The 14305-nt window shown below is 35.5% G+C and overlaps 2 protein-coding genes across 2 annotated transcripts; one reads left to right on the plus strand and one right to left on the minus strand.

The window, feature by feature from the left end:
• Positions 1 to 623: 623 nt before the first annotated feature.
• LOC114734140 (adenylylsulfatase HINT3) lies at positions 624 to 6929 on the plus strand. The gene is made up of 7 exons (XM_028921687.1): positions 624 to 1141; positions 2114 to 2169; positions 3137 to 3194; positions 5796 to 5862; positions 6295 to 6350; positions 6467 to 6520; positions 6618 to 6929. Exons 1-7 carry the CDS (start codon positions 926 to 928, stop codon positions 6750 to 6752), a joined length of 642 nt encoding a protein of 213 aa, XP_028777520.1. The 5' UTR covers positions 624 to 925; the 3' UTR covers positions 6753 to 6929.
• An 830-nt stretch (positions 6930 to 7759) lies between these two features.
• LOC114733936 (U4/U6.U5 tri-snRNP-associated protein 2) lies at positions 7760 to 13764 on the minus strand. Its single transcript, XM_028921423.1, has 10 exons — positions 13658 to 13764; positions 13068 to 13490; positions 12616 to 12860; positions 11748 to 11832; positions 11460 to 11645; positions 11216 to 11383; positions 10912 to 11130; positions 8570 to 8741; positions 8305 to 8476; positions 7760 to 8224 (listed from the first exon to the last, which is right to left on the minus strand). Exons 2-10 carry the CDS (start codon positions 13446 to 13448, stop codon positions 8131 to 8133), a joined length of 1722 nt encoding a protein of 573 aa, XP_028777256.1. The 5' UTR covers positions 13449 to 13490; positions 13658 to 13764; the 3' UTR covers positions 7760 to 8130.
• Between the last annotated feature and the right edge of the window lie 541 nt (positions 13765 to 14305).

The raw sequence follows: 14305 nt of genomic DNA on the forward strand, positions 1-14305 counted from the left end.
TAATGGAAGATGGAAAAAAGGACAGCATAGTGACTTTAATTGAGAGGAGAGAAGTGGTTTTAATATTATTTTCTATGGTTCACAAGAAGAGAGGAGAATACTTTTTATATGGACAATTTTATTTTTATTTTAATAATACGTAGATAGGATCAAAAATTAAAACATCCTAGCTAATTATTAATTAATGTATTAATTAAAAATAATATTTTTGCCAACATTAAAAAATTAATACGATTTTTATATCTATTTAAAATATCCCACCAAAATATTTTTTTGATTTTAAATATAAGATCGTAAAAAAGATTTTATACTACCTCCGGTCCTTACCCCGTTTGACTTTTTATTTGGTCCTAATTATAAGACCCCAATCCATTTTGTCTCTTATATTTATGCATTTTTTTTCAAGATAATCCTTTTAATAATGATAGCTCTAGCCAATATACTTAATTAGCAAGGATATTTTAGGAATGACAATACTTATTTATTACAAATAACCAACTTAACTTACTTCCTTAATCTCTTCAAATAAGTTAACTGGGTCTTATAATTAGTATTTAGAAACTGAGGAGTAATAGAACTGAAGAAGGGTCACCTCCTCCTCTGAAACTTGTGGAGCGAATTCTTTTTGGAATTTTCTCCAATAAAAATTCTTTTGAATTATGGTAGTCAATGATCGCCCAAGCCTTCTGCTACGTCAACCCACTCTCGCCTGTGCTGTGCAATGTGGATAAGCCATAGACCATCCTAACCTCCAAGTTGAAACTAACGATCATAAAAAAATAGAGAGAGATCGAAGTTTGTGTGCCTGGTTTTGGTCATATTTTTGTCTTCATTTCAAATTCAAAATCGAAACCCTTCCCAGAGCTCACATGGCGAAGCTTACTCCTTCACCTTCTCCCGTGACATAATTCTTTTGAAGCCTTCGATGGAGGCAAGGAGACTCGCCATTTTGTGTTCCCATCTTCGCCCCATCGGGTTGAGTCCCGATTATAGTTCGTCTCACCGTTTGCGGGTTTCGGGTTTGCCTTGTACTTCTTTCTCTTCTGATCGGGAAAATCGATTGCGTGATACGCAGAAAGAGAAGTTGCAGGATGATTGCATTTTCTGTAAGATTGTCCGTGGCGAATCACCCGCTTTCAAGGTATGATTTTGGCTTCTGGATTTTCTTGCCTTCTTATTCTTAACGGTCTTGCGCCTCTTGTTTTAGTAAATACAAGCCAATACGTGATTATTTGTTTGGTGGCTGAGAAAATTGTGGAAATATGATATTTTTGATTTCTTGTGGGCAATCTGGTATTGAAGTTGCTCTAATATAGCATTCAATTGCATCTAGTTAAGAAATGGTGAAACTGATCGGAAAGAGACTTATAGAACCTACTGGGTCCTCTCGCACTTTCAAGGCATTGAATAAAATTTCAAAAATCTTCATATGCATGTTGTACAAGGCGTATTTAATGAGTTCACCAACTTGTTAAATCTTGTGAGGGTTGTGGTTATTCTTTGCCAACTGTTTGGAACGTTCTACTGCTGCTTTAAGTGGTAGTAAACCAAGTACCCAACTTCTTATGATACAGAAAACAATCTCTCTCTCTCTCTCTCTCTCTCTCTCTCATGGGCTAACGGTCATTGATATGACAAACGAGAATGCAGGCCCCCATGGTTGCTTAACTATTATAAAGCGGATAATATTATGTCCATGAGAAAGTGATGACGTGACCTGCTTATACAATCATAGAGACTGTAAGGTTTCTTGCGAACACTGTTCGTATAACTCGTTCATTTCATTTCTTACTCTGAAGTGGCGAAGATTTAATATTCACTCTAAAAAGGTGTTAATGCTATTGGCTTGGAAGTTCATGGGTTTTTGGTTGCCCACATATTAAATGATTTTAGAGATTAAATTTACAAGTTTCCAATTGTATTAACTTTGTTCTTTTTAGACCATCACAAATTCGTTCTCATTGTTGTGATGCAGAAATTGACATTGTGGACAATGCTCTAGGAACTTTTTCCATACTAAAAGCAAACTTTGCTGTCTTTACTGATATTTTTGGACATTCTGACACATTTTCTCCTTTGATTATCGTTTACTAATGTTTATTGAAATTGACAGCTGTTTGAAGATGACTTTTGCGTATGTATACTGGACACGAATCCGCTGAGTCACGGGTAAGGTATCATATATCTTGGTAGCAAGTACAAATGGACATATTGTGACGCATAGTCTTGTCCCCTCTAGTTTTGTTTTATGTCATTATGCACAAGCACATTTGGAAATGCTAGAAGGAATAAAGATGCACGTAATTGCTGTTCCATACATTGTGATACTGAATATCATCAGTTACCTTAGAAGTTGATAAAGTTAGTCCCGCGTCCCCCAAACTGCTGATTGCATCCAACTGCACTCATAGAGCAGATGTGTTTCATCAGTAGAAGCTCAGTGAAAGCATGATTGAAAGAAAAGTGAACTAAACTTTGGTGGTTGAGCCAGAATTTTAAACAAAAAATGTATGTATCTTCAATAGCCAAGAATGTTGGCAACAGCCAAGAAATGAAGGGTCTCTTAGATAGATATAGGGCAATCTTCAGTACTTTTGTGTTGTAATTTAAATGAAAAAAACCTTTGAAATAGAGTTTTCAATATTCAAATATAAAACGTAACTGTGTATGACCCAAGATTGAATCTCTTAAGATGAGGGGGGTTTTGTTGGGTGCATCACTGAACAAATGAAGATAAAGTACAATGGGGGATATGATGGAAGTCAGTGGCGTTCTCAACTGATCGTGGGATTACAGGCGTTTCATGAACATTTTGACCACCACCATCTACACTAATACAACAACAACATAGGAATGACCAAGAAAATATGAGGTATGGGGGACCAGTTTAGGTTATACAGAGAGTAACAATCTGATGGAAGTAATTGTGTGCATTTTTGTGTGAGTGAGAGAGCAAAAAGTTCAGGCCTTGTTGAAATGTCATCACTTTATCATATGCTGGAACATGATGTGGTAACAAATAGAAAATTATGCCTACAGGTTTAAAATTTTAGACCTACTTTTTTTTTTTTTTTTTTACTGTTCTACGTGAGATTGTTTGACCATCAACTTTTTATTTCCAATATTTTTTTTCCAGGCACTCTCTCATAATCCCCAAATCTCATTTTCCGTCATTAGATGCTACCCCTCCATCAGTAAGTAATTTCAATAGGTCTGAAGTTCTAATATATTTGCTGACTGGTTTTTATCATTAGTTTGTATATGCTTTTAAGGTTATAATAAATCTCTTCTCAGTGCTGGATGACGACGGCATTAACAAAAGAATGAGAAAATCGTACTATGTTGATTCCATGGCACTTTAAAAGCCAAATGATATTACATGTGTTAGTGTATGTACCCGAGCATGGAAAAAGACTTCTGACACGCAAGTATCAACGGCCCCCTTGGGTCTCTGATTGTTTCTGGATTCAGAAATTAGTGGTAATATATAATTTGCATTAATGGCGGAAGTTTTAAAATTGAAAATCTAAGACCTCTGCTTTCATTCCATCAAATGTGGGACATGAGAAAGGACCAAAAGAGGACAACAGACAGTAGAAGGCTAGATAAATAAAACAATGACAATAAGAATAGCCGGCTCAAATTATAAAAAAAAAAAAAAAAAGTCATCAATTCAAGAACTTAGCCAACCGGTAGTACACTCCCTTGATCATGTCCTTGACATCTAAGCAACTCTCAGACTTTCTTCCCATGAGTAGCCCCTCAACATTCTTCAACTACCCTCCTCAGCGTGATTATCTATCATTCTAACACAGCATCCTACAACTACAAGTCTTGAATCTGCTTCCTACGAGAAGCTCCCTTAACCATCTCCTTGTTGGTTGTCATTACTAGAGGTGCATACCAAAGCAACCATTGATGCACAGTTCTCTCTCTGCTTCCAAAGTCTTCAATATGCAATTGTTAGACCTTTTCCTGTTCACAAGTTGCAATCTCCAATGTTGCACCAATGTCTTTGACTGCACTGTCCACAATCACCAAAGTAGAACACAACATTAACAACTGGGTAACTGAAAATAGTACCTTGTTGCGTTGGAATCTGATAAATTAATGAAAATCTCATGAACCTATATAATCAAACAAAGCAGTACTCAAATTGCTGGATTTTTGTTGGATTTCATGTTTTACTTTTGTGGAAGCTGGTATTGGGATTTAAGATGAGTGATACTTGTGACCTGATGACATGTTGGGAACATAGGGGCAAAACAAGACAAAATCTTAGGGGGTGTTTGGATGAAACCAAATCATGGTTTGAAAAATAGCTTCTGAAGAATAGATTCTTGAGAGAATAAATTTTATGAAGAAGTGATTCTGATAAAGTAAGAGTGTTTGAATAGTTGTTATCAAAAGCACTTTTTATATATGCAAATTACTAAAAAAAGCATAAGTTAATATAATAATTATATAAAATATAGATTTTATAATATATTTTAATTTGAAGGAATAAAATTGTTAATATATTTTTTACTAACATAATTAATAATACATAAGATAATGTAATTAATAAATAATTAATGTATATATATATTTATAAGATATAAGATTAAATATGCTTATAAAAAAATAATTGAGGGGTGTTAAAATCATATTATTGTTGAGATCTATTCTAACAGGTACAATCATATTTTTCAATTTGAGCCAGAAGCAAAATGGATTTAGGGGGTGTTTGGATACCTCAATAATCACTTTTCAGAAACACTTTTCCGCAAATCGAGACAAACTCCTCCACATATTTATTTCGTATACCGTAAAAGCACTTCTGAAACCATAGTTTTGATCTTACCCAAACACCCTTTCTAAAACCATGGTTTTGGACTTCAAAACCATGGTTTTGGCCCAAGTCATAGTTTCAGATTATTTCTCCCTGTTTGGCTTACTCTTTCTCCAAACCATGGTTTGGATGATACCCAAGCACCTTCTTAGTGAATGATTCAATTCGGTGTGTGCACAAACTTGATTCCTCATTGGTTCAACCTCTATTCTAATGCTATAAACTACAACAACACCTGAACCCTTTATTTTGGGTTTGCTATTTCTTTTGCCTTACCAGGCGCTCCTATACTTTTAGTGACTCTCAACACTTCTTGGAACTCTGAACTTTCAACCATTTTAAGCGGATCCTCTGGCTGTTAATTTTGTTCTAGCACCCTGTTTTATTTGGTGGCTTAGCCTTATTTTGGGCCTATTGTATCCTTTTAATGCACCCCAACTCTGGCCTGAAGGTTTGGACTGATTAAAGAGCCCATTCTTTCATAATTTTGTATGTTGTTGACATTTTGTTGTTGAAGTATACTGCCAACTGTTATAGGGGAAGAAAAACTTTAGTGACCTGGAGCTAGGTTTTGAAAATCTTGTGGGCCTTATAGAATTGCAAACTTGAGTTCTTATACAGATTAATGGAACAAAATGGCCAAAGTCATCCAATTCCTAGTTCGGAATTAACAAAAATTTTTGGCTTTATTTTTGTCTGAGTATTAATTATTCTTCTCCTATCATTGTTGCAATTTCTTCAAGTTTGGAAAGTCCACGAGTTCATGTCTCATGGGTTTTATGCTTTGACTGACACACATTGGCATGGGTTCGAGCTGGTAGGACCTGTGAAAGTGTGATTTTTCCCACATCCTGGGTAAAGTGCTAGAAAAGGATATGTAAATTGATGCAGCATTTATTTAATTTAAATGCTTGTTGCATAAAGAATTATTCCATTTTAGTTACCAAATTGACTTATGGTGCAGGTTGTAGCTGCAATGTGTTCAAAAGTTCCATTCCTTAGCAATGCCATTAAAAAAGCTACTGGCTGTGGTATGCGGTTAAAATTCTTTTCTTTTCTTCTGTCATAGACTTTATTTATATACTTATTGCCCTCTCTGCCAGGCCTAAATTTCTCTGCTTCAGTTGAACGTAATAATTTCACTGGTTAAGTATTTTGACAGGCCATGCACAAATACAATATTATCCACTTTTGCTTTGGATTTGAAAATACTACACTTTGATCTCGCTTGGAAACATATCTGGGCGGCATTTATTATTTCCAATCTTGACACGCTGTCCTGCTATAGAAAAATTAAATTTATGGGGCTCATTTCCTGGTCAGATGTATATATATTTTGGCATTTTCCTGAAACTTCAAAGTACTTGAGAAATTATTTTTGCATTAAGAAGCTGGCCTGTGAGTCTATGAAGTTGACAAATATCATTCCACTTCAAATTTCATGGATGTTTGGAATTCGGCAGATTCATTCAACTTGTTGGTAAACAATGGGAGAGCTGCCGGGCAAGTTATATTTCATGTGAGATGTTTTACTTAGGAATCACGCATTACAATTTGTATGCAAATTCAGTTCCCGTTAACTTTTCAAAAAATGTTCAACATGGCTAATTCTCTTTCTGAACATGTGAATTTCAGACTCATATCCATATAATTCCTCGCAAAGCATATGATTGCTTGTGGACGTCTGAGGTAATATTCATTCCATCTGACGCACGCACACATACATATTTTGGTATGTAATCATGTCGTGGGATTATAAACCATGGGTAAATCTTATTGTTTTCAGAGTTTGAAGAGGCGTCCCCTGGACCTAGATGGAGAAGCTTCTCAGTTAGTTGCTCGGGTCCAAGAACAGTTGTTGCCATCAGAAGACATCTGTCATGATAGCAAAAATCCAGATTTTTGTCCGAGTAAAGATTAGTTGTATCACTGAGCTGTTGTAACTTGTAACTTCCAATTTGTCTACATATTTGATTTTTTGTACAGTCAATCATATTTTATATATAAAAATAGTTTTGATGAAGGGAATCTTTAAGTTGATTATTATGTGCTACAATTATGCTTGGATTGAAAATTTGTGCTTTCCTCTGAAGATAAATAGATTGTCAAGCCGCTTGGCTTTTAAAGATTTATATCTTGAATTGAAATTTGAGGAAATTGGTTGTATTGTTTGTAATAGTTCTACATTATATAATTGTATAATATATTGATTGATGGTTGATTGTAAAGTTAACATATTGCTCAATATGTATTTTGATTCTGTTATTCCCGTCTGTGCAGCCCAATATGCACGTAACATGAACTAGGATTTCTCTTAGTCTTTCTCTGTTTGTATCAAGCTTCGCTCGCCTTTACCAATTCCCCAAAAAAAAAAAAAATAACAAAATGAACTAGTAAACATCTTGTATCTAGACGTAGATGCTACTTGAGCTAATTATCGAAGGTAGACATCACTTTTTGGAATTAAAAAAGAAAGTATCTTGCAGGATTATGTCAAACAAAGATCTCTATCTTCCAAGGGTCTTGCTTCTTACTCTTTAATTCTAAATGGAATTTATCATTTCCATTTGATTGTAGATGCAAGTCTTCTGCAATTTTTCAGTAGTCATGCTGATATAGTTGTTTCTTGTTCATTTTTTTCATCATATAAAAAATTTAGGAAACAAACTTGCAGTTTCTCCAACTTGCGAATGAAATTTAGGCAGTCACACAACTTAGATAAATTGTTTTAATTTAAATAAGTTTTATGATAATCATACAGAAATGAAATAAAATTTGTTTTTTTTTTCATTTGACCTAAAATTAGTATGTTGTGTGCGTGCGTGCCTGTTTTCACCCTGGTCGTAACTTGTTTTATTTCTACTTACAATGTGGCAATGTGCCTGGATTTTAATCAAAATGTAAATTGCTGTAATGTGAACATGACTATTTTTGCTAAAATTTGAATGTCAAGCTATATAACGGCAATTATGATTTAATGAACTTACACACGTAACATGATGTTTCACCAAGGAAAAAATAGTGTATTTAACTAGTTTCTCAAGTAATCAAGGCACCCTATCAGCTCAAGTACAATTCTCAGCTTACAAAAACAGGAGCTAAGCAAGATGGGGTTTACAACAAAAGCAACAATGAAAGTCCAGTTACAAGTTTAACGCCGAAGTTCCCATGCATGTCTAAACATCTTCAAAGAGCAGAAACAGGGATTTGGATAATTCCTCTTCTGGGGGGGGTTCTAACAAAAGGACATTCAGATTCCTGAACCAATTCGCTGGGCAATGACCATATATCTATCAATGTTACTGCTGCTGCTCATATATCTGCATATAAGCCTCAGAGAGTGCAACCATTTGGGGAAGAGTTTCTGAGACGTGTAGATCCTGCATCTCATACCTAAACAATTTTGATTGAGTCCAAAACTATATTACAAAGCCATTTAGATTGATTTCATTCTGTCAGGGACAAGAACGTACCAAAGTTCTTCTGATTTGCGCTGAACAAATACTCTGTAGGATCCTTCACCGGGTTTGCCATCATGAACAACATTGGCTATTAAATCATATTTAGATCGCAATTTCTCGTTTTCCTTTGGTGTTGACAAGGGAATGTAATCTTTTAACTCCAGGTTCTTCACAGGAAAATTAACTGAAACAAATAATAAGTTAGGATGAACTTAGAAATAAGCATGCCGTATTCAGATTAACATCATTAAAGCCTGCTTTCAATATGAATTCTCACCCAACGTAGGATTCTTTTCCACAAAAAAGTTATTCTTAGTAAATCGACGCATGTGTAGAATGATGTATGGTGGCAATCTGGTGACACGATATCGCATTCTAGCTATATGAGGACGGACTACCTCCGTGATAGTCTCCCCATCAAACTTCTTTAATATGTTGAAGAGTGGAACCTGAAAAGAAAACCTAATTAGCAGACATGAGGATGAAGGGGCATGAAAAGAAACTTAAATACAAAAGCTAACTCATATGAGTCCTCGGGTTCCACAGATCAAGAAAAGTGTATGTTAGATACGTTAAAGTAACAGATTATGCTTGCTTCTTATGTTTTTTCCTTCAGTGCTTTCTCACATAGCATTTCCAGGAAGCAATTCATTCAATTAAATGATTAAATTGTTGTGGATGCTAACAACTAAAATTGCAAGCCACATGCATGGGCAGGTGGAGAAGTTGTAAGATGAGAACTTGAGAATACATCATCAAATATATAATAATGGGGAGCTTTTAGGCAAAGCCATGAATCTCCTGCAACCATGTGGAGGTGCTGAACAAAAAGTGGAAATCCTATTCATAAAAATGAGAATCTGAGCTGAATATGGCTGCATTGTAGTTTAACTAAGGCAGAAGATATGGTGGGTAGTAGACTTTGGAAGATTTGTTTATTGGGCTATTTAAACTAGAAATTACATCATATGCCTGAGGATTCTACATTCTTTTCCCTCTTACATGATTATTTTTATTTTTATTTTCTGGTGAAATACATGATACTTTTTATGAGAGAGATGAAAAGAGCCTATAACATGGTGTATTCCTTTTTGGGGCTGCACTGTTTTATATAGGAACGGGGTGGTGGAACTTCATACCACTGATGAGAATCACTCGTGGGAATTGACCAGGACAAGGTTTCTTGGCTGATTGATAGTTGGTAGCATCCATAAACTCCCCTTATATATCGACCATGGCACTTGGCCCCTTTTCCATGTTGCAAGCTTGCAATAAGGAAACAGAAATGCACTATGGCTAATAGCTTTAACTTTTAGATGTGTCTTGCATTGATCCTAACAAGATCCTCTAGTGCCAATGGATTTTATAGCATAGGCAACTTGGAACAGGTTAGCTATAGGGAGTTTATCGGGAGATCTTATATTACTTCTAAAGCAATGAAGAACAGGATTTTAAAAGCAGGTAGCTTAACAGTTTATCATACCGTTTGGTTGCTAGAGTCAAGGCTTTAAGAATCAGAATGATGTCGCATTTTAGCAAAATGAGTTGGTTGCATATTTATCTTGGCACTATCATTTCCATGGAAAACCCAATACTACAAATATGGGAATCAACACAGCCATGGCAAACCTTATGAATCATGACTAGCAACCTAATAATTTTCATTTGAACTCAATTACGCCCCCTCCCCCAAACTTTTGGAAACTGTTAACCTATCTCCCCTCCCCATCTTAGTCACTTTATCTTTGTTTGTATTTATTTTCTATTCCATTCTCATCCATTGCAACAACCAAACGGCCTCTAAGAGGTCATCACAACGCCTAGTATGCTTGTATATTTTCTTTTCATACAACTCATGCACGATGGTCTTTTCTTCTGACAGAAAATGGAATTTGGTTGAGTTGAGGACCGAAAATCTGGGGCAAGAGTGCAGCCAGATTGTTCAGAATGCTACTCTATGCCTCCCATATATATTTAACTGATATCTTTTCAATCAAAAAGCAAGGATTCAACAGAATTTTATTTATTTAACTGACATTTTTTATCCCATTTTTTCATTTCCTTTAAGTAAAGGATCTTGACGAATGGTTCCCATAAAGCTAAACAAATAAATACTGTATATCCCAAAGTATTTTCATCGGAAAATGAAGGAAAAATTCAAGACATTATCATGAATAGAAAGAAATAAAATGAGAGAAGCATTATTTTTCTCCGCTCATTATCAAACAAACATTGTTAAAAAAGTTCTTAATGACAGACAATAAGTACTTCGGTGGGTGCTATATCAAAGCAAAGCATTTAATATATAATCCATGCTGATGTATATTATCAACTAAAGCAATAAACAAGCCAAATGGTCATGCTTGGGGCCAATAAACCACAACACTCCTCTTTTTTTCCCCAACCCATCAAGCAAGACAAAAAATATCAGATCCTCTTGTATGTGTGACTTCTAGTCAGTTCCTGTACCCATTTTATTACACAGAATAGACAATAACCGAGGGGGGAAAAACTTTGTCTTGGTTGTCAGAGCAGACCACGCAGTGTGATACAAGCATATCAATCATGTTTCACAATATTCAGAGGAAATGACACAGAACTACATCACAGAGATGTTACCTGAGGTATTATATTTTTCTCCATCACATCCTTGAATAGAGGTGGCGGCGGCAAGTCCAATCCTAACATTAAAAATGGCATCTTGGAAGTTTCTGTGACAAAAGCATCCCGCTCAGTGCCACCATCTGAAAGTTTGTCATTGTGGTTTCGTTCCTCATTGTTTTCTTTCTTCTCAGTGATTTGTTTGTTAGGAATTTCTTTCGCAACCTCCAATTCACCCTGCAAGCACAAGTTAGTTGCAGGCTTGCAGCTAGGAAACATATGTTGGTAAAAAATAAGAAAAGCAAATGGATCAGAGAAGAACCTGAAAACACTTGTGTATTATGCTACTATTCTTCTTTGAGGTTCTAAGATCTGCATGCAGTGTATTAAGAAGCCAGGACATAAACTCAACTGGGTCAGATTGTGCACCTATCCGAAATCTTTTCTTACTGGCTTTCATCACTGCCTGCAAAAACTCATGTGGGCTAACCTGCAGACACAAGCATTTAAAAGTTAAATGCTAAGATATCAGAATGAGTTTTACGATGTCTATAACAAAAACAAACCTGTCCTTTAAAGTTTCGCGCATGCCAGATCTTCCTGGTGAGTTCACCAAATCGATGAACAAGTTGAGATTTGCTATGCTGATAGTTTTCTGGGATAAGGAAAAAATTTCTCAAAGGAGTAACTCTCATCAAGGATTGAATTGTCACATTCACAAAATCAGTCTCCTTGATGTTATTAAGTCCCACCTAAAAAATTTAATCAATGCCAAAAAATAAGCAAATAGCACTTAATGACCAGCCAGAAATGAGCGAAATTCCAGTTATTTTAGAATCAAGATGAAAAAATACCATTCCAGGAAGGTAATCAGAGCCATCAAGTGCTCTAGACCATTGCTTATTTTTGTCAAGTTGTTCAACTTGTTCTCTAGTAAACCTACAGGCAGAGATCAATAGAAAAGAACTCAGACATGCCCAGCTATGTTTAAAAATTTAAAAGGAAAAAAAAAACTCTTTTCTTTAGAAAAATGCAGTAATGATAGGAAGCTAGCAGGTAATTTAACCAATGACTGTTAAACTAAGTTAAAGGCAATGCTTCAAATGTTTTCAATTAATGATGTATGGGGGAATAAATAATCATCAAGGCAATAGTGAACAAAATGGGCATCAAGCATGCTGCCAGAATTGAAAGGTTTACATGCATGACAAAGAAAATTTACAAACGGGGAGACCACAAGGTCAACATTGCGACAGAAACCAATGTGCTAATATTATTAATGTTTAAAACAGACAGTCCAGCACATTGGCTAAAAATGACACTGCAGAACGTTGACCAAAAACAAGGGCGGTCAAAAAAATACAATAATGGAAGGAAAAAAAAAAAAAGTATTCCCCATGCAATTTTTTTTGGGTTTAATTTTGGAAAGCCCATTAATTCAGTTTTGAGCTTATAAAAAGGATAAAATTCCTGAATCCTCCAACAGCTGATGATTCATATAGGAAATAGAAAATTTATAATATGTAGCCACTAGCCTTTATAATATGTAGCTACTAGCCATTAACTGATGATTTAAGAGCTACTAGCTATTAACTGATGATTTAAGAGCTACTAGCCATTAACTGATGATTTAAGAGCTACTAGCCATTAACTGATGATTTAAGACATAAGTTTCAGGGGGAAAAGAAATTGTCTGCAGCAAAATAAACAAATTAGACCAACCTTGGGTTTAGAACATGCCGAATGTCATCTAATGATGGATCATTAATTTCATATCCATCAGGAAGACAATAAACTTTCTCAGTTCGAAGATTGATATAAACGTGGTGTCCTGCTTCGAGGCTATGAGTATAAGCGTGAGACTTCTTCCCCCTTCCTTGATAATATTTCCCACAAACTAAACATGCATACACATTTAAGTTTGAAAGAGACACAGAACAGAACTTCTCAAAGTCAAAATCCAAAACCTGCAGAGTATCACCAAAAGTGAATAATAAATTTAAAAGAAGGAAAGGGAACTAGAAACTCCATGTTACAAGTAATGAAGTCAGTCACAGCCATCTTCCAACCATACTAAAGAACTAAAAACAAATATTTAAGCCCATATGTGGTACAATGCAAAAATACAAACCAGCAAAGTTCATTGTCCAACATTCAGCAGATGAGTTACATACCTGTCTATTAACAGTATCAAGATAAGGGCAGTCCCTCCGAACTTCAACCTGGCGGCTGTGCCTGCCCACACTCAATTGTTCCTGTGAATCCTCCTCATCCTCCTCCTCAACCTCTTCATCATATCCATGCCCATTTCGATGGGAGTCACCATTTACCTTCTCACCAACAGCAGTCCTCGATTCCCTTCTCCCATAAACTTCCTCTTCGTCTACATCAGCATAATTGTTGGCCAATCCAGAGAGAGGATTTGCAATGGAAACAGGAGGAGGAGAGGGAGAAGACTCCTCAACCAATCTTTGCCTTTTAGAATCCGACGCAAACTTAAGCTCCTCTTCCTCCTTCGAGCCACTATTAATTTCCCTTTCCCGTTTTGATGCCATTCTCACTGACTTCAACTCCTTCAGGCACAAAACTATTCAAACCTATACCCGGAGAAAGAGAGATTCTCTGAGCAGAATGATTAAAAACCATAAACAGTAATAGCAGAATCCCGGAATAGTTGGCCACTGAACAGCACTTTTTTTCTTGAGAATGTTATAGGAACACAAAAGGAGATAATGAAAGAGGGAATCGAAAAGAGAAAGAGTACCTGCGTGGGTGGTGATAGTACGGAGACTCCGCTCTTTCCGACCCCACGTGAAAGAAGTGAATTTGTGATCGGAGTGAATTGGAAGAAAAAGAAAGACGAGGAAGCGCAGGGAAGGATCGAACAGGAACTTACCCTGTAGCACTCACTACATTCCGCAAGAAGGGAACATTTTCGTTTTTGTTTCCCCACTCCAACCATACTCTTATTCCTTTTTAATTTAGGAGTTATTTTGTGAAAAACTGAAAATATTCTCCTTTTTTTTTTATCCTGTGAAAATATTAAATTATAATTTATTTTATCTCTTATATTTGTTAAACTAATGGCATAAGATGTGATGTGTCTTTTGTGATCAAAATAATACTACCTCTAGTATTTAATATAGGATCTCGTTTGATTTTTATTTTGGTCATGAATATAAGATTCTAATTCACTTTGTCTCTAATATTTATGTATTTTTTTCTAAGATAGTCTTTCTAACAATAATAGTTCTAGCCAATATACTTGATTAGCAAGAATATTTTAAGAAAGACAACACCTATTTATGACAAATAACTAACTTAACTTCTTTCCTTAATCTCCTCAAATTAGTCAACTAGCTCTTATAATTAGGACCGGAGGTAGTAATAATAATAAAAGGTTTTTTTTTTT

Source organism: Neltuma alba, unplaced genomic scaffold (assembly GCF_004799145.2).
Source record: "Neltuma alba isolate B1F8T4 unplaced genomic scaffold, ASM479914v2 tig00002618_pilon, whole genome shotgun sequence".
Lineage (NCBI taxonomy): Eukaryota > Viridiplantae > Streptophyta > Magnoliopsida > Fabales > Fabaceae > Neltuma > Neltuma alba.

Excerpts from the sequence above, each read along its gene's own strand:
- LOC114734140 (XM_028921687.1), top strand. The coding sequence starts at position 926 with ATGGAGGCAAGGAGACTCGCCATTTTGTGTTCCCATCTTCGCCCCATC. Across the intron at positions 5,863-6,294 it reads TAAAAAAGCTACTGGCTGTG|ATTCATTCAACTTGTTGGTA; the intron begins GTATGCGGTTAA and ends GGAATTCGGCAG. Across the intron at positions 6,521-6,617 it reads ATTGCTTGTGGACGTCTGAG|AGTTTGAAGAGGCGTCCCCT; the intron begins GTAATATTCATT and ends TATTGTTTTCAG.
- LOC114733936 (XM_028921423.1), bottom strand. The coding sequence starts at position 13,448 with ATGGCATCAAAACGGGAAAGGGAAATTAATAGTGGCTCGAAGGAGGAA. Across the intron at positions 11,833-12,615 it reads CGGCATGTTCTAAACCCAAG|GTTTACTAGAGAACAAGTTG; the intron begins GTTGGTCTAATT and ends CTCTGCCTGTAG. Across the intron at positions 8,225-8,304 it reads CGCAAATCAGAAGAACTTTG|GTATGAGATGCAGGATCTAC; the intron begins GTACGTTCTTGT and ends AAAATTGTTTAG.